Below are 24,070 nucleotides of genomic sequence, written 5' to 3' on the forward strand. Positions count from 1 at the left end.
CAGCCATAACATTCTGGTCTTCAGGAGTGCTGCTACACGCTCACCACGCTGCTCTCTTGGAATATCCTTTGGGGCAGCGGCGCTCTCTTTTGATCCTCCTGGAGTAACCAGGGAGAGTGTTGGCTCATCAACCAGTTGCCTCAGATTTACTATGCATGGAGTTAAGAAATGCAGAACTTCAGCTGCTCTTCAGCAAATTCTCCTTGTAAAAATGAGTGATGAAAATCCCATCAGCAGCAGTTTGATGCTAAAGCAGTGCAACTAGGCACAGGGAGAGACACGTTTAACCTGTAGTGCTCTTACAGTCAGCTCACCTGTCACAGACATGCTTTTACATTAGTCTTTCCCCCTCACATAAGCTTGGGTTTTATGGAAGACTTAGATCCCCAAATGCCCTAGTTGTAGAGAAGCAGAGTAGCAGTCATCATGCCCACAAGACACCAGCAGCAGGGACAGAGCCTGTCTGAGCAGCTGCTAAAAAATTGGTCTAGACTTGCTCTCATTAATTTGCCTTAGAAATGGCTGGGGATAAAAAAAAGACAAGAGAATGTATTCTACCTGCCTTGAGCCCTGGTGAGACAGCCCTGCACTAGCACTGTTCTGTGCTGCAAAGTGCAGTGCAGCAGCTAGAAGGCAAGTACTCAGGCAGGAGGACTTGCAGGCAGCTAAGGCAGACACAGCAAGCAACTGTCCTCTGACAGCAGAACTCAACAAGCTCTCTCAAACACAACAGCCAGTATTTATGCACTCAAACAGCTGAAGGAAGTTCCTTACAATCTCACAGCCTCCAGATGGGTGTTATTTAAACAGAAGTATTTGCTCCTGAGAGAACTCAGAGGGTTTGGTTTTTAGAGGCACAGTTGTCACTGAGGCAGGGTCACTGAATGGCTGAACTCTGCTAGCACAGGCATTCAGTTGTTACAGCCATTTACTCGGGATGGAAGACAGTCAGAAGGAAACACCTCAAGTAATACCAGTAGGGGAATTGTTAACACACATTGTTAGAAGACAAAAGCTGTGGCTGCAGGCAGGTGCTTCCCATAAAGCACCATTTGAAAAATGGCCATTACTTGCTACTTCTGAATATAGACAAACCCCCAAAATACAGCCTGTAAGTCAGTTGGCAGACAGCAATGATTTGAGAGTGTACACAGGGCAACCCACTCAGGTAATGCTACCTGCTACTAGAGAAAAGCTTTGAGAGTTCTCACCTCTTCCACATGAAGGCTGCTGCTGACTGAGCTCAGGGGGCAAAACTGATCCAGACTGGTTTCTGCAGATCAGTTCTCTGGGTGCTCTGTAATTCAGTGGAGTACCCTGTGATACATGCAGGACTCCTCAGCTGGCCACTGATGATGCTTAAAAGCAGAAGAAGATGAAATATCACATCTACAGCTAAACACAAAGCTGTTATAATTGAGTGCTCCTGAGCTCTCCCCTCAGAACACTACCCTCTGCAATGGCACCCTGACGCTGCTGCTAAGCCCATGCTGACACCATATGAGCCACAACAGGGAATCAATGCTGTGGCTACATGAAATTCCAATCTCATTTTAAATCTTGATCATGGGTTTCTCTAAGGCTGACAGTCTCATTCAGATGGTTAGAGGGGTTTATTTAACTGCTTTCATCTCATGCCACACACAAACCTACTACAATACTGAAGGAGGACGCACAGCCTGTTCATACCTGGTTTGCCCTGGTGCCACTTGCTCCCTTGCAGTACATTGGCTTGTTTAGCAACCTGACATTGGAGCTAACTAATTTTGCTTAGTGTGGTTGTGGATTATCAGACCAAGAGTGAACATGAGCAGCTCTGTTTACTTGGGAGAGATATAAAGTCTCTGTTGACAGCTCTTGCACACAGTTCTGGCACGCTGGTATTCACTAATCCATTAGGATCTGGGCTGAAAGACAAAAGTAGACAAGGAAGGAATTCTTATGCCAATACATGGACTCTCCTCACTCATAATAGTTTACTACATTTACAGCAAGCAAATGAAAATAGAATGCACTGGTTAAGAAGCCAGGAGGCCCTAGGTGATTTTCATTGCTCTGAGAACTGATCAAGCTTTGAGTGCAGTTAGTCTGGCATCAGCTGGCTTTAAGTCTCAGCAAATGCCACAAGTTAAGATTCTGTTCCCATTCACATTACTTTTGTTCCAATTACTCCTGAGTCACACCAGAGAAAGGAAGGTCAGGTTGTACAAATAGTTGCAGTGAAAGTGTTAATGTCTTGGTGGTTCTAAATTAAGAGCATGACTCAGTCACACCTACTGTTTGATCCTGAAGGCACAAAACCCATCCAAATTCCTGGACTGGATTACCTGGGCCTGAGGTTTTTAAACACTGTTCACTGGTTTATTCCTGATTTAATTCTGTTGGGAGCTTTTATGATCCAGCCATGGTTTCAGCTCTCTCAAGTGATAATGACTCACTAACAGCCAATTTCAAAGGTTTTGCCTACTCTTATCAGCTGTGTTGGACCCTGATTAGCTGAGTTCTCCACTGCCCCATCAAGCACTGCTTTGCTGATTCTTCTTTCAACTTATCTTGGTAATCTTTCCCACAATCCCTCCATCACCTCTCTGTGACTCTTTTCTGATACTTTCTGTTTCCTACTCTTTTCTCTCTGTACTGCCCCATAATGACATCTCTGATCACACTACTGCCACGTTCATAGTACCCAGTTAACATTGTCTTTTCCATCCTTTCCTCTAGAGTCTATCATTTTGATCCTACCCTCCTTTTCAGTAGAAACCAATTAGAAGCAATCAAGTGTTTAAGTTACAAGAGGGAACAGATCCCTGTTACAAAAATGTTCACCCAGCTAGTTCAGTCATTTCAAGGAAACAGTGAACCACACTTTTATTACAGTGATAAACAGAACTGATACTGAAACACACAGTTAATGTTCACAACGAGAGAAATGCTCTCCATCAAGACCAAACACTACTGATAAGAAAGGAAAGGTCTTAGGTGTGCTCTAACTTGAAGTCACAGACAAGAAATCAACTTCACACCCTGTCAGTTTCTTATCTCAGAATATTCAACTGATGGAGAGCCAATAAAAATTCACACGGTGAAGTTTCCCAGGGCACACTTTGGTAGCACAACATCAAAGCAGTCCTCAGCCTCATTGCTGTGCCCTGAGGATTGTCATAAACCATGCAGTGGAAAGGCAGTTTGTCACCCCAAAATCTCACCTGGCTGTCAAGGAAATCATGCATTGCATTGTGTTTGATGGAAGAGGGGGATCAGCTCTCTGGAAAGTTTCCAGCCTCGTTGTACTCTGCATACCAATTGTGTTTACAAATAGATGTGTTTTGTTAAGAGGTTCTGTTTGACTGGGCGTCCTTCTGACATGCTGGGTGCCAATTCAGGGCTGCTTATCAGACATTTTGGTTTCTAAGCCACACTCCTACTCATTTATCTTGACATCTGCAATACAGGTAAGTTCTTTCAGGACCTCAGGAAGGTGATGTTGATAGGCCATCCTGATCATTCAACCTGCTGTTGCAGCTGATTCTGATTTTCTGTCCTCACTAGCTCTACCTTAATAATAACTCAGGTTTAGCCTGTTATTCCTACTCTTGTCATGGCAGAGGCTCACTGCTCAGAAAGTCAAAAGTCACTTTGTTTTCAGAGTGATTGACTTCTTGGGCCGGTAAAGCCACAGCCATTCTCATCCAAGTATTATGCTTTAGCTAGAACTGGTTATTCCTTCTGCTGTGCCCCTGAGTGCTCACCCCTATAACATAAGCAGAAATACCAACCATATTATCAAATGACCTGATTTCTCTTCGAAGGGGTTATCAAAAGACAGGTTCTCTGTCTCCTGTGTCCCAGCCTGTGATTACTGTGCTCACCCCAACTGAACCTGCTCCAGTTTGATTTCTTGAACACCTTGTACATTCCCAGCTGTCAGACTGCACACAGTACAACTGCATTAACACCTCTCTCCCCTGCACAGACCTCACACAGTGCTCCCCAGGACTTGATAGCTCTGTCACTGCAGTCTTTTAGATCATTCAGCTCCTTCCACTCATCATCCTGAGATGGATGTGTGCGCTCTCTCCAAATTATGTCTCCAAAAGAAGCCCGTTTTCACTTCTTCCCAAGGTCCATACTGAACATACACATGCACATACGTGTGAGAATGCCTGAGTCCAGCAAGACTGAATGTGATGAGCTTCCCAGTTACTTGCCATACAACCCACTGTTCAACAGCTCTTTGCTCACTTTACAGCTTTTGAACCAGGGCTCATCTTGGTTTTAGTTTACTTGGACGTTCTCCCATTGCCCAGGAATTACAGCATCAGCTGCTTGGAAATCAACCACGTTTTTCCTGTCTAGAAAAGCTCATCTACTGACAAAATTGTTCTAAAGTCCAGGTTAACTGTTGCTCTTTTTTCCTTTTGTTCTCCAGTCATAAGTGAAGTGATAATCAAATCTTGCCACTGGGTGAGATTATTCAGTGATGGACCTGTAAGAATGCTAGACACCGATTGGCATTCCTTTAGGTATGGACTACAAGCCAAACAACCCTTACACTGGAATTCAGACACTTAGATATGAGAAATCCTACACTGCAGACTGGATGAGGCAAAGCAGGAAGGGCTGAGGTTAATTGGTATTATGTGATGAGCTAGAGGCAACATAGGCATTACCTGAATCGCCTTCACAAGGAAAGGAAAAGGCCTAGAAGAGGCTGAGCTTTCTTTGTGTTTGCAGTTAGTTGCTGCCCATTGTTCTACTTTTCCCCTCATAAATCCTGGACACACACAGAGGTCTGTGGCAAGAGAAAACATGACCACTTTCAGACATCACTGAAGCTTTGCCCTGTATGCAGTAGCTAGGTGTGTGATTGAACCCCGAGGTCCAGCTTACAGGCTACAGAGTTCAGTCCCACTTTTTGACTCTCTTCTGCTTGATAATAAACTACTGGGACTGCAGTGATGACTTCTGTGGAAGGCAGAGATAATGCAGTGGAAAAAGCTTGGCCAATGGTCTTGTCATTAATCTTACAGCAGTTGTTTTTGCTTTTTGCCATGATATCTCCTCCCCTGTCTGCTAAAGCAAAGTCTCACTGTGAAGCAATCTCATTCTGGAGTTGTACGTGGCCACAGAGGAGGTGAATGCTATGCCAACACTGAGCCTCAGTCAGGGCAATCTGCTGCATTCTGCTCCTTCAGAATACTTCACTGGCCCATCCTAACACAGAGCATCTGCAGAAGACCTGAGGTTCACCTGTGGCCCTGCTTGCCAGATGTGGGGATGTACCAGGCCAGTGTCTGTTACCAAGCTAAGCCTTCTCTCAAAATACCCAGATTAGAAGTGTCAGGCAAGTCCCCAAAGGGCTGAAACAGGGTTACCCTGCAACATCTAGACTAACTTGAAGTCAGTTAAATTCATCTACTACATGGCCCTATATTTCCTATAGTTTCCAGGGGAAGGTTTTCCTAGCCAAAGTTCCCAAATGGAGCTGATTACTGGGAAGTAATTAGTGTTATTAACAGTTATATTTCTGCCAGCAGAGGTGAGAGCTGTGGTACTTAGAAAAACACATAAAAGGTCCTTATGAAAACCTAATTTGTGGAAGAAAGGAAGGAGCTTAGTTTTTAATCCTGTAATGAGGGACTCATGAAAAACTCCCTTCAGAAGGCTTTCCCAGGAAATGCCTTTGTAAGAGACTGATTTGTGTGATGTCTCTGTCATTTGAGAGTTTGAAAGCTCTTTGTTACTGTGTTCATCCAGCATGTGAGGGCCTCAATAACACCAAAAAAAGGGGAAAAAGATATTACAGAAAGCCAGTTTGATGGAGGAAATCCCCTGGAGAAAGGGATCTGTAGGAGAGAAACAAAGACATGCCAGTGATGTACCTCAAAACAATGCTCTTGGAATTCAACCTCAGCTCCTAATTGAACAACAAGGTTTGCAGAACAAATGTTTTCTCTTTTGTTTCTGTTCAGTCTGGGTTTCCTTCCACAAACTGCCCAGCCACCAGTGCCCACTTTCATGCCCACTTTCATTCCACTGATTGCATAAGAAAAGCTGTTTTCAGTGACTGGTACTCTCACATGTTCTGATGCTTGTCCAAGACACACAGTTTCTCAGAGACCTGTTGTGACACCCACAGCCCAAGGAGCAGAACCCCCCAGTGAAGCCAGGCTATGACTTTGTGTCCCAGCATGTGGTACCACACACAGACAGCCAAGCTCAAGCTCCAGAAGGGCTTAGAGATAGGACCTGCACTGGCAAGAGCACTTAAAGCAGGTGTGCAGGTGCCCTGCCTCCTCTTGTGAAGCATGCAGATGGCCAGGTACAGTGCACAGCACCTGGAAAGACACAGAGAGGGTCTGCAAGTGGAAAGTGACTGGGGATAAGTGCTCAGAAGACGGCTATGTCTGTGTCTGAGTGCTGTGTCTGTGACTCCCAGCCTGGCAGCACATGGTTGCCAGAACTTTGGGAAGCCTGAGGCAGCAAGAAGCAAGTGGCCCCAAGCACCAGGGAGAGGGGGAGAGCTGTGGAGCCCAAGCTGGCTCTGCTGCCAAAGGCTTCCCCAGAGCTGTGGAGCCTGTGCTGGCTATGCCAAAGGCTTCCCCAGAGCTGTGGAGTCTGCATTGGCTCTACTGACAAAGGCTTCCCCAGGGCATCGTCTCACCTACACCCTCTGGCTCCTAATACACAGTCAGTTCACCCCCCACTTCTTACCCTTTACTGAAACACATCAGCAATCAGTACAGAACCAGAGACCAGCTCAGTAGGGAGCACTAAGCAGAGGCTTCCTATGTGGCTGTGAGGAAACATTTGCTGAGTGGGGCCCAGTCATGCAGACTGCTGCAATTGTGGAGATGGAAGGATCATATATTGATTGAGACAAATGGCCTTAATAGATTATGCCTCTCCCCTTTCAGCAGAGAGGGATGGAGTCTAGGGTAATACACATTTCTTGATCTAACATACACTGAGTTGTTTGACCTCACCATTTTCAGTCTCTGGTGCTAGCTAGCTGCAGTACAACTTTGTAAGGGAGTCAGTGAGGTAACGTCCTTGCACTCTGCTCCACATCACCATCGAGCTAACTGACACCTCTCAAGCAGTATGTGGGTGCTCACAGCCTTGGAAAAGCAACCTGTGCAGAGCATTTCTTCCGTAATTCCAGTGTACATCAAAAGACACCTTGCTACAGTTCCAGCTCCAGGCAGAAATGAGTTTAAGAGGAGGAAAATGATCTCCTGTGCAATTTTCTACAGCCAGACCCAACTTCCAGTTCCTTATCAGACATTAACTGCTGCAGGAACCACGACACACACCCACTGCCAGTTTGTATTACCCTTTTGGAGGCTCCTTCTCTTGTGACTGGACAACTGCAGTCAGTGCTCCGTTCAGAACCCTCACTGAGTCCTGAGGAACAACTTGTCTGAAGAGGAGGGCACAATAAGCTCAAGAGAAAAAGGGGATCAAGCAATTGCATTAACAGATCACCCTCAGGCAAAAAACATTCCTGATGCTTTTCCTCAGTTTAGACAAGGCCACAAGCTCAAGCCTTCCTGTCCTTTTCCTCCCAGAAACACATTTCTAAGGAGTACACCTTTAAGGGTATGTGAAGAAAGTGTCTGGAGAAAACAGCCCCTGTCACTGGAGGCACTTACCTGGTCACCAGTGGACAAAACACACTCTCAATGAACAGAACTGTTCCCTCTCCTGTACAGAATCCCAAGTGGGGTGTGTTTGTAACCTGAGTACACACAGCAGAAATCAGCACAGTGTATGAAGGCATGGGAAAAACTGTGTGCTGCACCTCTACCGAGAGTCAAAAATGCAATAACCCTCTAAGCCTGGGATCTTGTGGAGGGATTTGTTCATCCTGGTGTCCTCAAGAGAAGGCAGAACAGTATTGAGGCAGCACCTGGGGCTTCCACTTCTTTGTTATAAGCCAACTGCCTCTGGAAGGACTGTGGGATGTGTTCAGAGACTGAGTGGGGGCTTCAGAGAAGGAGACTGGGGTGGTTAGGGAGGGATGGCTAAGTTTCAGGACCCTAATGACACCATCAAGTGGGCTGAAGAAGAAAGAAGGTTGGTTGCTGTAGTTTTGTTTTCTTTGATTAAACTTGCCTCTGAGCTTTCAGAGACTGGTCAGCTCTGAGCTCCAGTCTCCATAAGCCTGTGCATACACACTGACTCTTACTCATATGAAATTTTTCTTCCTAATGAAAGAGAAGAGCAATTTGAACAGATGAAAGCCCAACAGTGTGCAGCCCTAGCTCTGCTTCTGGCTTGGATGGTTTTTTACTCATGTGTTTATTCTATTAGGCTAGACAGGCACTTTCTCTTTTCTGCATGCCTGGGTAATGCAATCCCCAGTGATGCTGCTGTCAGGAAGCATCGCCCCCAAGTATCCAATGGAGTGTGGCTGTTGAGGCAGGACTTCTGAGAGAGGCTGTAACTACAGCACGAGCAGGAGCCATTAGTGATCACTATCAGCTAAAATGGAATGGCTGGAGGAGAGGAATGAGGCACTAGGGGGGAAATATAGGGCTGGATTAGCATTATACAGGGAGTTGTATCAATAGTGAAAGCCTGAAATCAAATGGAAAGGCAAATCCCAGAGGGACAGAGGAGAGCTACAAAGGTTTCTGGGAATCAGCAGACTATAAAACTCAATCTGACCTCAGACTCAAGGGAACTAAAAAAGACTCTCAAGAAGGGAGGGCCCTGGAATTAGCTGTGAGGATGTGACAACTCTAATCTGAAGCAACAAAACACTAGGAAAAACAATAACAGAAGCAGCTCAGTGTAGAAATGTCTCTCTATATATAGTCCTTGCACTTTAAGCTGCAGCTACTGCTGAGACACTGTTCAGCAACACACCTCAGAAGACTCTTGGTAATGTTTCAGGTGCTTCAGCTTCTTAAGTTGCTCCATCTGAAATCTCAGGTTGTCAGCATCACACATCCCAGCGTACTGGTCTCCAGTGAAGGAACATGGTAACTAAGAAACAGGAGCCTGAAATTCCATCTTGGACTAAGAATAAACATCTCTGTCACAGACAGATGGACTGCATCTCAGATGTCCAAAACACGAAGAGAGGGATAATAAATTAGTGGGGAAGTGTGAAGCAGTAAATTGGTAGGATTGCTCTGGCTGAGAGGAGCCTCATCTACAGCCATTGTCAGATACAGGAGTTTAACCATCCAGTCCACCAGCACTGAGCAGGGGGGTGGCAGCACCAAAACATCCCTTTACCTGTCTTTCAAGAGGTAGCAGGGAGTATTAGCCCTCTTTCCAAGTATTTGCTCTATTGCATTAGTTTAGTAGTTGCTTCCCCCCTAGCTGTAAATAGGTTGTTGTCTCAAGTGCTCCTCCCCTAGCTGCAAGCCTTTGATGTGCAGTCCCTTTGTTTACTGTCTGAATTAAGGCTTATTGTTTAAAATTCAGAGAGTGTTTTCCCTTGCTTATCTTATTAGATGCATCAGCTTTTTGATGCCAAATCACATACAGCTCACGTTGTTTTATCTCAGCGAACAGGCACATCAAAGGTTAAGTCTTGCCTCCTGTTTCCAGAAGTTAATGCCTCCTGTATTGCAGTGGCAGCAGAAAGAAGCCGTTTTTCTCTTCCACTTTGCAGACACGGTAGTAAAGGTAAGATTTCATTACTGAGGTTCTGCAGAACTGGTAATTCTGTAGCGTTTTGAGCAGAATGGGTTTGTCTCCTTTAGACATTGTAAACCGTGTCCTACGGGTTTGCTACAGAGCAAAACAAGGGATGCAGCCCTTTCCAGCCCTTTCCCCGAGGACCAGGCGTGAGCTGGGATTTCTATGGTGATTTGCTTCAAGGCAAGTCTCTATTGTGCATACCAAGCCGTGCTAATTATCACAGCCGTGTCACATCCACTACAGCTTTTACTGTCTCCTTTTCCCCACGGAGTTCTTTAAAAATGCAAAGAAGTCCTGGCCGTGGCTTTTAGAAAAAAGGAGAGAGGACATTAAATATGAACAATCTCAGCCTTCCCATGTGATTTCCCTCCCCACGCTTCACGATTGCTGTCTGTGAAAAACAGCTAGCAGTGAGTGAAGAGTGCTACCCGGAGCTGAACAGCTGCTGGTCAGCAGAGCTGCCAGATAGGAAGCTGATTTGCTACTGGGCTTGATAATTTTTTCCCCTTCCCACTTATTTCTTGCTAAGAGGGTTAAAGAAGATGGTATGTGTGAGGAAACTGCATGAGGCTGGAGGGAGTGGTGGTGGAGGGAGTGTCACCCTGAAACAGAAGGTGAAATTCTGCACCACTGGTGTGAGAGGGGCTCATTAGGTGTCACAACAGAATTCTTACCCTTCCTCTTAATGTGTTTGAAGCTGCAGTACTGAAGTGATAAAGTGGCCTTTGTGTCAGACACTATTAACACAGCTCATAGCCCTCAGCTGTACCACAAACGCACTCCTTGCACTGCGTGTGCACGTAAATGCTTTGCTGATTTACCTCAGTATTAGTGTAAGCAGCAAAAATCAGCCCTGCAGGCCTTATTCATTAGGATCTTCCCTTTTTGCCTGAAAACCTGCAAGGCTGCAAATTTGCAAGCATCTCTCATGAGCAGCAACAATCAAGCTGGTCCATTCAGAACACGTGTGCATCTTCAACGCACCTTGACTAAGCTAACATTTGCTGAAGTTGTGGCTGTTTCTGTCCCTTCTTTTTCTCTTCTTCCCAAAACATCCCAGCATTTCCACTGAAGGAAAGGGCAGCTCAGGAATGCAACACTTCCTACCACCCAAAGAGTAAATTTTATGGCCAGGTTAGAACAAGATTGGCATTTCACACGTGATCATTTCTACAGGTAACTGTCTGCAGAGCTGTAACACTCAGGAGTATTAGAACCATGAAAAATGAACTATCCATTTTTTCACAGGACAAAGAGTGGGCACATAACTAGAAGCTGGAAGTGCCCCTGTGCACTGCTGGCTGTTTAAACAGAGATGATGCAAGCATTACCCACATGTCTTTCATGTACAGAGAGTGACACAGCTCTATATGCATGAAGCTGAAGCAAACAACAGTTCACTCAAGCTCCTGTGTGTGAAGGTACTACGCTCTCTAGTCCTAGCATGCACCTTGGGGCTGAGTGAGCTTCACAATCTCACACCTTAAGAGTTGACAAGATCCCTTTTTACAGCTGAAATTGCTACCTAAAACATAACTAACCTGTCTGTGCCTCGATTTCCCCATGTCTGGCAAATCACACGTCCTGCCTTTGATAAAGTAGTTGGTGAGTGGAAGGCACGAAGTATTTGTGTTCATCTGGTGCTTCTAGGCAGGAAAACTTTGGGAAGGCATTTATCACAAAACTCTGAGTGCTCATCTGGGTCCAGCAAACTTGAAGAGCTGGGAGTCTAGAGGAATCCAAAAATGCATTTCTAAGTTTGAGTAATGTCAGCTTCCAACAAGCTTAAGTGTGATCTGGCTGAAACACTGAAGGTAGAAAACGGGTCCTTCCTCAGTGGTGCTGAATTTCACAGCTCTTCTGAACACTTCAAACAGCAGAATGTAAGAATTCAGGGGGGTTAATGGACCTGGCTTCAGAGGAAAGTGTGGTTCCAAATGTTGGTATTGTATCTTAGAAGTAAGAGAAAGCACAATCTCATCACTCGCTCTGTGCCTACAGTTGAGCTGAAAACGATAGAGTCTTCCATTACTGACTGACAGATTACACTGTCTGCATAATGAATTTAAGTAATCAGCATTATGGCATTCAGGCTATGGCTTAACTGTGATAAACAGTGCCTAAATCCTATTCATCTTGGTATATCACTCATTCTTTGGAACACACATTGCTATTCAGTCATCATTCTGTTTCGAAAGTGTCAGCAAACTTCGATGACTGAACTGGGCTTTTTTTCCTCTCCTAGTTATATAGTGGGTCTTTAGTTAGTTTTAACTTGGTCTGCACATTTTTTGTCTGCCTATTTCCTGACTGCAGACATGGTCATTTCTGATATGAGATGCTCCTGTTACGGCTCCTCCCTTGTCTGGAGATACACATCACGGCCCGGGTGTCTCTTCCTACCTGACACTAAGATTTCTCCCCACAAACAAACCAAGCTGCTCAGCAGTACACTTGTCATACACCTCAGCAGAATACATTAGAGAAATTTTATGAGGCTAGTTGTTTTCAAACAGGGCAAAGAAACACAAGACATCAGCAATGGTTGTACAATGAGTCCCAAATGTCTCCAGCTGTGATAAGCCCAAAGCACTGAGATGCTGCCATCTAAACAGATGAGTCCATCTAACAGTCAATGTATTATATTGACCTTTCTTTTCATGCTCCCAGGAACTCCTTCAGCACAAGACCTCTTCTGCTGAGACTCTCTTCCCCAGCTAGCCTGTTTCTGTTCCTGCTGCTCACCAAGAACAAGTTCCCAGTGATGCCACTGAGTGCAGCTCCAAATAAACACCTTCAGGTAAACTCCATGTTGAGCTTTTTCAGAGCCAAGCTGCTGCACCCCTCCTGCTCTATTTACCATGCCCATGCCTCAGCTGGAATTTTGTTATTAATGCTTCGTAGGGTTGTATGTATCCACTTATCTCTGCTCCCACTCTTTGCAGAACAGCTTTGTGACTACAAATTAGAACCTTGTCTCCTTAGGACAGTGCAGTGCCTGGCACGTTTTCAAGCGGCGAACTTCATGCAAGAAAGTACAGGCTTTCAAAATCTTCCTGAAGTCACAGTGGCACTTCTTTGAGCAGGAAAAAACCAAGCCAGCACCAAGAAAGTGACTTGGTATCATTACCTTATCTGCCACTTCTCAAACACTGTCCCATTAATAATGCATTTCCCTGCTTGGTAGTGTTCCTCCTGTTGCATGACCAATTACTGTTCTCGCTGAAGCCCATGGCAGCGTTCCAGTGGAACAGAAGTTAGTGCCTCCGAGGACAGGACTTGTGTCTCTACACTGTTTATTTTGTTATCTCCCTGCCAAACACAAGTGAATGCCAGGTTACCTTTCAGCTAATGGAGGAGCCTGGGGATTCTGGGTATGCCTCTAATTCAGGCTGGTTTCAGTGCACTGTGTGTATCAGATCCAGGAAAGAATTGCTCTGAAATGCCTGAAGGGCATTGTCCTTTTCCTGGAACAGACACCAGTGCACGGTTCTGATGGACAAAGTTTACTTCTTGACAGTGATCTCACATCTGTGAATCAAGAAGACAGCTTCAAAGCCTACTGTCCACATTGGGAACAACTCAACTGCAGAAAGGAGGGTTACAAGACTGTCCTGTTTCTAAACAGGCATTAGTTACCACCAAGAGGGTACAAGAGAGCCCACAGTGCTTTTTCAACCAAGCACACCTCTTCTCTGATGACCCTGGGCCAAACTTCTCATCCTCTTCCATTACTGCTGTTTAGAGAGGAATTCTTCACACTGCTGACATAAAGACAGTCACATTTCATAACTGATTTATGAGGTGGTTCAGCAGAAAAGATTCATGTATTTGTATCTATGAAGCAGTTACTCAGAAAATACCTGTATGTTCATGTTTGCACTTCTGTATATTCACTAGACAAGTAAAACCACCTAATTGTGGAAGACAACAAGTAGCCTCATAATTATATAAAGCGTTCTTGAGTTTTGACCAGTGAAAGCTTTCATTCTGCAGCTCTTTTAACCAGAAGTGAGGTTGTTCCTCCTTTAGTCTTCCATCTCAGCATTTCTCACTCAGTTATGTCACTGTTACTATCGAATGAATCGAGGCAAGCACGGTTATCTTCAATCTGTGCAACATGTTTTGGTTTTGATGCAGAAATAACATCTGACTCCAATAATATCCACTTACACACACCACACGAGATCCTGTGAGGAGCCTTGCAGAATGAACAATACCAGAGACATTCCAATGGGCAGCACTGACATTATTTAAACAGACTTAAACAAAATTACGGCATACACCAATTTTTGCCCTCATCACTACAGCATTCCCTTCCAATCAGAGTACCTTTAGTGGTAGCAGCATGCAGCTCTGCATTAATCAGTAAGCTCTCTTGACTAATCCAGTTCATTCTGTCTAGTAAGAGGATTCCAGCAGCAAACACGCACACAGTTTTCTAAGAAAGCGGGAAGCCAGGAAAGGCAGCTCCAGAGGATATCAGGAAGATAAAAAGTGACAGATTGGTGTCACATAAGAGAAAGTATAGCAGGAGATGCCACCACGCTTTTCTTGAGATGAAGGCTCAGGGATGAGCAGGTACAGCAGAACGTTCCTATGCTGCGTGGCAACGCCTTGTGTGTTGAGAGTAAACAGCATAATACAAGATTACATCACTCCTGATGAGGCACAACACTCCCTTTCTCTTCACTGCTTAGGGAAGGCATGCTTTTTAGTATTTAATCATATATAAACAGACCCATCACTTTAAATTGCATGGCCATGTAGGAGTTCAGCTGCAGTTTTAGTTAGCATGTCTCATCTTAAGGTTTGATCCTCTAGCCAGGCACAACATTTTCCTTCACGAAAGTTAGCACTGTCCAGAATTCACAACTTGGAAACAGTAGGTACAGACTTGCAGAAGTCTCAACCCTGTTTAGATAGGTATAAGCTGTTTCCCCTTACAGCAAGAATGCAGCTGGCCTGCACACTATTCATTCCTGCTGCACTACACTTAAAAACAAGTAAGTCACAATCAAATGTAAGGACATCTGCAGTTACAGCTGAGTGTTATCAGTGTGTAACAGAAGAGTACGAAGGTGGCAACTTGGATTTGATGTCGTTAGCCATCTGTTCTTGCACAAACTGTATTCCCACAAACTGGATGATTTTGGACTCATACTTTAACAGAATCTGAGGATTAATAAAACGAGAAGATGAATGCATGCAGTGAAAGCCCACACTACACTCATTGCAGTAACACAGTAACATGCAACTCGCAGCTGGAAATGCACCTCCAAGCAACCAACAGGGGACTCATATCTCCCCAAATGTGGCAGTTTCTTGCCCAGACACAGCCAATCCCTCCAACAAGCTCTCCATCCAACTTCAGAATCCTTGTGTTCACTAGCACATAGGCCAGCATGACTGGTCTACCCAGGAAGCTGATGGATGGAAGTTAGCACCGTCTCCTCCCAAGCCACAGGCTCACCATTAAGTGCTGACCTGCTGGACTGCAGGACTGCATCCTGCCTCCATCTGAAGCATCTTTCAGACAGAGAACAGAAGTTACTTTGAACAGTTTTCAAATATCTGTCTTGGAAAAAGTCACCCAAGTTATAAAAAACAAACTGGTGTCTGTTCACTTATAATAGCCTTTTCAGGAGAGCAACAATGACATGCTGTCTTCTAGACTGCTTCTTCTGACACCACCACGTCATCTAAGCTACTTACACACTTAAATCCATTCTCTTTCTTCCAGTCAGTACAGGCCTCCATTTTGTATGAAGCACATGGAGATGCAGGATTATTTGCTTGTTGCTAATGATCACCTGGGCAAGAGTCCTACAAGCTTGTATCTACCCACAAGTAAGGCAGGTGTCACTTTGTGCAAATCAAACGTCTCCCTGTGCATAAAATGAGTTACTTCTCAAGCTGGCTTTGTGCCTCAACAAGTACAGGATCCTAACCATACTGCAGACATGTGCATCCATAAAACACAACTATGCAACAACAGTTAGGAACAGATATGATACATTACAGTTTGATTTCAATGCAATGTAAAAGGAGCCTAAATTGTGAAGGCATTTCCCCATGGCCACACATTAAGACACCAGCAGCACTAAGTCAGTGAAGTATTAACTCCTCAGCTTGACAGCAGATGGGTTTTGGCCTTGGTAACCTCTAAATTCACAGGGACATCCTTTTTTTTCCCCTGTAATTTATGTACTATTGCTACCCTTATCATCCTTTTGGGCCTCCAGCTAGAATGAGGAAGCACAAAGTGACCCCTTCACCCCTCGGAACTCCACTTCAGAGAGCTCTCCACAGGTACGCTCCAGAAGTATCTGGCTGCAAGACACGCCAAAATTGTGAAGGTATAGAACATGATACTTATGCTGACTCACAGAGAGAGGTTCTAGATGTAATCCAGAGTCAACCTTTTCATCAGATAGGCTCAAAACAAGCACAAACGCAGAAGCTGAGTTATCCCACAGACAGAAAAACCCCTTGTGACACAGACCCAACAAGAGACCTGGCCTACAGTGCACAGGCCACAGATTAGAGGAATTATATTGGCTTAATAACATTATTAGCAATAAGTTCTGCTGAAATACTTCTTGGTTAGGAAAAGCATTCTAAATCCTTGGTGTAATGCTCAGATTAAGACTCTAAATATGTATTTTTTCATTTTCAACGTGAGAGAAAGTTCCACACTGATTTATTTCTTCATTGTTCTCAAAGTTCTCTACCCACATATTTTCTCCCCCAAAATGTAAGCACTTCAAGTGGCTGCTTCCCCCTCCCCAAGCCTGGTATTTCTAGTGGAGTGGGGTAAAATTACCAAGTCCTCAGGAGAATCCAGCTCCACCCGTGATAAAACACCAGAACAATTTTGTCTTTGTCTCCTCTTCCTGTGTCCCATTTGTTTTCTGCCTTCCTCTAATGCTGCTCAAAATATGAGCAAAGCAACTTGGCTGGAAATGCCTTTGGCTGGTGGGGTATCTCCTGCCAGGTAGCTTCAGGGAAAATGTAAACTACTTCTGTTTGGCAGGATGCAGTTATGAGAAAGGATGTAACAGCTATTGAGCTTGAACTTTGCCATTTACCATTTGAGCTGACCGAGAGTTATTGACAATGCCTTCAACAAAGGATGCTTGTGTGTAATCACAGAAGTCAAGCTCAGTTTGAATTATAACCATTTATAACTCACTCCTGCAAACTCTACAAAGGAGGTTTTAATGCCTAATGCACCGAGGCCCAGTGAAGAACAAATCCAGCAGTGGGTAGAAACACTTCTTTATATGCACACCTTGCTGTGCACAGATGAGAAAGTGCAATGCTTTAGTTGCAAAACGTCCTTTCCTGAAGTTAAAAAAGTGAACTGCAGATTTTATGATGTTGCCTAATTTGACACTGCCTACCCTGACAAGAGGTATAGGATTACCCTGATAAAAGGTACAGAGCAGCCAGTGGAAATACCTAATTAATCAGCCTCATGAAGGGCATCTTAGTGGCTACAGCCTGAGCAGACACCAGCAGGCTCTGCCCATGGTCAGACACAACCCGAGGCCACGTTGCTGCAGTACTACTGACTTCCCCCAGGGACTTACAGTGTGAGCCTCCAGCACAGCATCATCACACCCATCTCCATTAACTGAGTGTACTGCCAGGTCACACCAGTGCTGGCTTGGATAGGTCAGAGATCTAACCAAACTCTTCCAGTATGTATTAATCCTGACTCAGAAGTACTTTAGAAGTGAGGATACAGCTCTGTTCCAGCCCTGACAGATTCCTTGGTGCCTGTGAAAAGAGCACTATGTATGAGAATTGGATCCAATACTGCAAAGACTTATCCAAAATGTATTGCAAGCACATAACTCAAGTGTCTTAGGACCTTTCTTGATGTGATGTGGGCGGGTGCATCACGTTCCATTGGGTTCCAACATACATTAACCACGGAGCAAACACATCCACAACGAAAACAACTCAACTCTTCCATTTTACCAAGAACATCGAAAAAGCAGATCAAAACATCTTTTGCAGTCAGTATGGATGTAAGCTGTAAGCAGACAAGGACAAAGGGGTGAGAGGCCACACATTTCATCATCTTGTTCCAAGATTTATCTGCATTATTATAGAGCTTTAAGCCACAGCTGGTAAGATGATCTCAAGTTTGAGGCAACATACATTTATTTGAAATTACCACTGTAACTTAACTACTCATCACAGATAAGATGATCTATAATACAGAGCTGTTACAATTGTTCCAGTCCTGTGGTTAAGTGTCTTTTTGTGAAATTACACCCAGTAGAACATAAGTTTATTGTTTTTCATCTATAAATATGAATCACAGTGTAAAGATTAGGTTCCATAAGGTTATATACAATAGATCTCACTATGCACAAATAATCACTGATACTTGTAAGCATTTATCTAGCTTTTAAGATGTAATAAATTAGAATCTGGCATTTCAGACACTACAGTCTAAGAATTCTTACTTTGTGTGAACAGGGACGATTTATATTTATCTCTAGTACAGAAAGCACCCAAATGCTCTCGAGCCTTTTTATGGAGGCACAGAAAATCTCATGCAGCAGAAACATCATCGTTTTGTGCTTAGTGATGTCTTCTTCTGTTAGTATCTAGTGCTAAATCCTGAGAAGTCAAGTTTGGAAATTTCCTTTTCATTGGAAAAATTTGTTCTGTCTATGCGAGAACTTGGGCTTCCAACCTTGCTCAGCCAGGACTTCCTGCAAGAGAGATAAGGGAGGGTTAGCATATAAAGAACTGCACACATGGAGTTTGTTCTCCTATCATTTCTTCCCCCTGCCTTCTGGTTTGGTTTTTTTTAGCAGTCTTTCAATGAGAAAACAACCCCAAATGTTTCATTCTCTTCTGTTTTCCCTCCCATTAATACTTTGCAGATTTGATGCTGTACTTCCAGCAAGGATGTAAAAATCATTAATCACTGAAAAATCTGATGAAAACAAGAATTCTAACAGCCACTTTACCCTTTCTTGACAATTAAAAGACAGAGAAATTGAAAACGAGCAAGTTCAAAACCAATAAAAACCATAAAGCAAACAACCCCCCCGAATTATGTCAAAGTAATACTACATTGTAATACATCTATCCAACTTCACACAGGCATTCTTAAGCAAGGACTCTGCGTGTATTTGCATTATGATCCAATCTCTAATTATGCTGGGGCTACACAGCACACTAGAAAATGGTATTGAACACAAACCACCGTAAGGGAAGCAAGGCTGGAAGCGACAGCTGCTCCTACACGCACACCCACTACATTCCTGTCCTGCAGCAACTGGCTAATTCACAGTAGTGATCAACTAGAGTGTGCTAAAAGGAGGTGCAGAAACACTTGGACTGCAGAGCACGCTGCTTAGAGAGGTTTCTCCACCACAAAGTGCTTTCTTGGTATTTCTGTTACACTGAAGTCCTGGAAACAAAGTCTTTCAGTGTGCCATATTTAAGGAGAATTCTACTTCCATACAAATACCTCTTGTGTCACGATGCATGAAGTGGTACAGATACAGAGCAGTGATTGGTAGTTTAAATATACCATCATTTATTTAAATTCAAAGCTGAAGACCACAAAAGTTGTTACTAACAGTTATGTTAATCCTTGGCAAAATCACACTAAGCATTACAAAATCCAGTGCTGCGTAGAAGCTGCTTATCATAGCGAGTCAATAAATAAAACAACTGAGGTACAGAAATGCACCTTGTTAGATACCCCATGTAACCGGACTGTTTAGACAATTTGACTCCATGTAACACAGCAATTACACTTATGAAAATCCAATTAGAACAATCCAGCTCCATGGCAACTCTTTACAGGATGCACATATTTTACTCTTTATTTAAGGCAGGAGGTAGGGATGGAAGTGTCAGGGAACTGCTCCCCACGTAGGATTTGCCTGACTGTAAGGGCTCAGTTCTTCATTGAGATGCCCATATTTTGCAACTGGACTTTCTTCATTGATCTGAAGTGACAGACCACTCAGTGAACATCCATTTTAAAACTCACTGCTGCTATTCATTTCTCTTCAGGAGTGAGAATGATAGCTTCCACCTCACTTGTCACATGGGGTACACATGAATCAAATGAGGACACTCCTTTAGTCTGCAATAACACAATACACAGCTTACTCCTTCTAAACAGAAGTTAGGAGGGGATTGGTCTCTTCTCCCAGTAAGCGACAGCTCAAGAGGAAATGGACTCAAGTTGCCTCAGGGTGGTTTAGATTGGAGCTGAGGCAGAACTGTTTCCATGAGAGGGGTGTCAGCCCCTGTGCCAGGCTGCCCAGGGAGCTGGGGGAGTGCCCAGCCCTGGAGGGATCCCAAAGCCATGGGGCTGAGGTGCTGAGGGCCAGGGGTTAGTGCTGGGCTGGGCAGGGTGAGGAGAGAGCTGGGACTGCAGGAGCTTCAAGGGCTTTTCAAATCAAATGCCACACTGAATACATGCTTTCTCTATCCCTATATTCATGGTGGCATGCTCCCAGGAATTAAAAACAATTGGATCCATCATTCTTTTCCTCTTATTTCATTCACTAAACCAAACCTTGCAAAGTGAGGCTTTGGTTTGTTACCTAGGCAACTGGGCTCTGTCCATTCAACATGCTATTGGAAAATGACACCTGAAGAACTGGGTTTGCAACATCCCAGATCAGGTTCTCATAGAAAGAGCCTGGCTGGGCACAGCATTCCAAGCAGGCACATCTCTTGCAAGCTGAAGCAGGTAAATGAACACTGCACTGTTCCTGTGTTAGAGTCTGCATCAAACCATGGATGTACATCGGAAGCTTCTGTAACAGTTTATTTCTTGTATGTGAAATGCCACAGTTTTATCCTGAGATGGGAGCAATTTCCAGTCTGTAGTGCTAGAAATGGACCTGAAGATGACCTACAGTACTAATACTTGGTGAGCAAAGCACAACACAGGAAGACGTTTGTTTCTTCACATTAACCACAGTGTCACAGTGGAACAAGAGAAATGTGTGCTTTTGTTTAGAGGAAGAGAAAATAAAGGCACTGAGGCTTGCTTACACTCAATTTCCCTTTGTTTGGGATAAAATATTGGAGAGAATATTGCTTTGTGAAGCTTGTATTTACATCTGTGACAGTGTATACACTAGGATTGCAAATATTTACGAAATACCTCCAAATTATTGTATTCTGAAACAGTACTGTCAAGTCTTCATAAATCCTGATACTTAAACATTTGCAGAAGAAATGTGGAATTGTTTTTCATTGCTGGTTGGCTTCTGAGCTTTTGGAAAGAACTTTAGCCAAGCTTTTCAAGTTTTTCTCTCTAATCATAAGAGTTAACAATATTTTACTTAACATCTCTGTTTTTATAAATCTCAAATTCACATGGAGGTAAAGTCTCCAGTAGCCTGTACAGTAAAGGCCTTTCACAGCTTACTGGAGGGCCATTCCCTTGTCCTGACACCTCTGCTCCTGCCACAGAAGCCTAATAATAAAACAGGAATCTGAAAACATAATTTATAGGGTTCAATGTTGCTGTGAAAAAAATGCAGGAAGGGTAAAAACCTTGGTAACAAAACTGACTGAAAATAGTGCTGTTTGACATGCTTTGAATCATAGTGTGGCCTGAAAAAAACCCACATTTAGCATTTTAATTTTAGATCAGTGCCTCAGTAAGGTGGAGAAAGCAGGTTCTGAAGAAAATGCATGAGGGATCCTGGGGAGAATCCTGGCAAGAATTACTCACATTTTGGTGCAGAATAAGGCCAAGAGGACTCAGCAGTATGTACAGTCCAATTGCTCTTCATGGCCTTCATCCTTTGTTCTCTGTAATTTTTTTTCACTCTCAAAACCAAGCTCTAGCTTGGGGTAAAATCTGAAGGCACCTGACCTGAAAAGCTGCAGCCTCTACAGCTCTGCTCAAGGGGCCTCTGTGCTGCCATGGAAACTGCTGCATCTCCTCAGGCAAAGGGTATCTGGTGGTGTTTAGACTGTTGTGCCTGCTGCTGCCTGATACACCATCATGCCCACTGCTGTCACAGCAGTCCATACCAGCTCAGGATTAACATCTGCACCTGATGCATGTCCATGCCATTTGCATACTTCACCATATTGCTCACCAGCAGCTCTGGGCATCCTGACTACAGGTATTTCTTGGCCCACTGCATATTTAGCAGAATTCTGGAACTGTTTTAGAAAGGGGAGAAGGGTATTTAATGAAAACTAGTGCTTTACTTTGTGTTTTTAAACACAGCTGCCAGATGAATGTTGTTAATGTGCTTGTATTTCTTCTTTTTCTGTCAAATCCTGCTGCACTCAAGGCCAATGTTCCTCCAGAGAATACACCAAGAGCTTTTTCTTTGAGGTTCTATTTGAAAGTACTGTCAACAGCAAGAGCAAATTAGCAGAATCTGATCTATTAAAGACACTGTACATCAATACAGAACATGCCCAACATGTTTTGGTGTCACATTTCTAGAAAGCTCTGAAAAATGACTTCTATCTTGTTCATCACGTTGAGTACATTACTGGCAAGAGTTTTTCATCTATAAATGATTATTACTAGTTTGCATTAGCACAAAATTTGACTCTAAGTACCTCAAAATCACTTTTATATTTTATTAAATGTCTTTGCTTCTTAATTTAAAGAGGAGGAACTATCCCAGAATGAACAAAATCAAGTCTGCATTGCACACAAGGAAAAGGTAACTTCAAAGATATGTTGTGGATTTTCCTACTAATTATTTTTGGTAAACTTTTAAGTAGAATCTATTAATTGCCTTAAACATGGGTCACAAGAAGGGGTCATTTTATGAAAAACTTACCAGAATACCTCTTTGTTTAAACCATGTTTAGCAAGACAATTCTGGCTTCCATCACAGATCTTATCAGAAAAAAATCAATGCAACAGTGCAGAAATTTGTTACAACAAAGAGTAAATAAGTAAATGAAAAGTAAAACCAAATTCAGTCATTTCAGTAACCCAGACCAGCTTTTCTGTCCACACTGACCTACCGAAGGGATAAGATAAAGGAGAATTTCCTGTTAAGCTTGAGCCCCATCTTCCCAAAGCAGCAAACATGCCAGAAAGTCAGAAGCAGCAAAAAGGCCTATTGTACTTTTATCTTGTCATATGTCTGCCTCTACAGGGTACCATTTGGCTCACAAGGCAGACAGGAATTTTGGCTAACCACACTCCATTGCACAGAATGCAACTGAAAGTCATTTCTCATCCCACATCTATTAAACCAAAGGCCACAGGAAGCTTAAATGAGGAGGAGTTACTGCTGTTAGTGTACTGATTCAGACTTCTGGAAAAGAAAACCAAGTTCTAATGCTAAGAAGTTGTTTATCACCTGTCATTCACAAGGATTTAAAACAAATGGTTGTGCTAGAGTTGAACAAAGAGTAAAGTACCATCACCTCTGATCACCAATTGTATCCTGAAAAACATTAGTGAACCCCCTACCTTGGCCACTTCAAAGTGACCCTATTGGAAGATCATAATGAACCATCACACTTTGACCAAATCAGTTTTACTTTAAGTCCTTTTCATTCCATAGTCTGGTAAAAATAAAAGTCACTATAGTAAAGAGAATCCAGTTACAGCCATCCAGTTGGAGACTCCAAATCAATTCAACACACATCCATAGTCCAGGAAAGCATTCAAATTAAGACAGAAAACTGCAGGTGACACACAACCAAGAATCAAAAAGGTAACAGTATTCTGTTCTGCAGTAATGAGTTTCAGTAAGGAAAACAGACATGATCACCATATGAGGACCAACCCCCACATTACCATACTTCCTCTGTCCTTTAAGTAATTCTCAGAAGACAGATTTCCAGAGAAAAAAAAATAGAGATTCATTTCTTACGCAAGAACCAAAAATAACAGCAGATCAAAACAGCAAATTCCTTCAAGCACTACTGGGACTCTTGTTGTTTTCCTCAAAAGGCTCCCTTACTTTACAAATACTCCTGATAGCTACAAGACTGGAAAACGAGGCCACTCAGGGAAGTTGCAATTTCCAATTTAAAAAGAAGGCAGATGTTAAAAGGGAAGCATTATCACTTTGAAAGCATTACGTTACAGAGCACTGAGCAAGTCTGAGAGAGTATCTGATGTTTCCAGTGTTGCACTGACAGCACACAAAATTATTTATCCCTAGAAAACCACTGTTTGAACAGTTCAGGCTGGCTCACTTCAAAGCATGGGAGAGTGAGTGCTTCTATCACAGTACCTTGTACAAGCATGTGCATGTGAGCAGAGACGAGGCAGCTGATTCCTCACGCTGAAGTGCATGTACAAGTGCTTTTGTATGCACAAAACATCTGCCTGCTCATTGCTACAGTAAAAAAAACCTCATCTCTCAGATTGTCACAAAGATCTCATCCAAAACCACGTGAAGCTCACTTA

The 24,070-nt window shown here is 43.5% G+C and overlaps 1 protein-coding gene across 1 annotated transcript in view; it reads right to left on the reverse strand.

Moving 5' to 3' along the window:
* Window positions 1-17,631: 17,631 nt before the first annotated feature.
* Window positions 17,632-24,070, reverse strand: part of ACYP2 (acylphosphatase 2) — a 29,104-nt gene continuing 22,665 nt past the window's right edge. Inside the window, exon 4 of the mRNA XM_061989351.1 lies at window positions 17,632-18,395. Within this exon, the coding sequence (XP_061845335.1) occupies window positions 18,281-18,395 (115 nt within the window). The 3' untranslated portion in view covers window positions 17,632-18,280. The remainder of the gene's footprint in view (window positions 18,396-24,070) is intronic.

This window comes from Colius striatus, chromosome 2, assembly GCF_028858725.1.
Source record: "Colius striatus isolate bColStr4 chromosome 2, bColStr4.1.hap1, whole genome shotgun sequence".
In the NCBI taxonomy this organism is placed as follows: domain Eukaryota; kingdom Metazoa; phylum Chordata; class Aves; order Coliiformes; family Coliidae; genus Colius; species Colius striatus.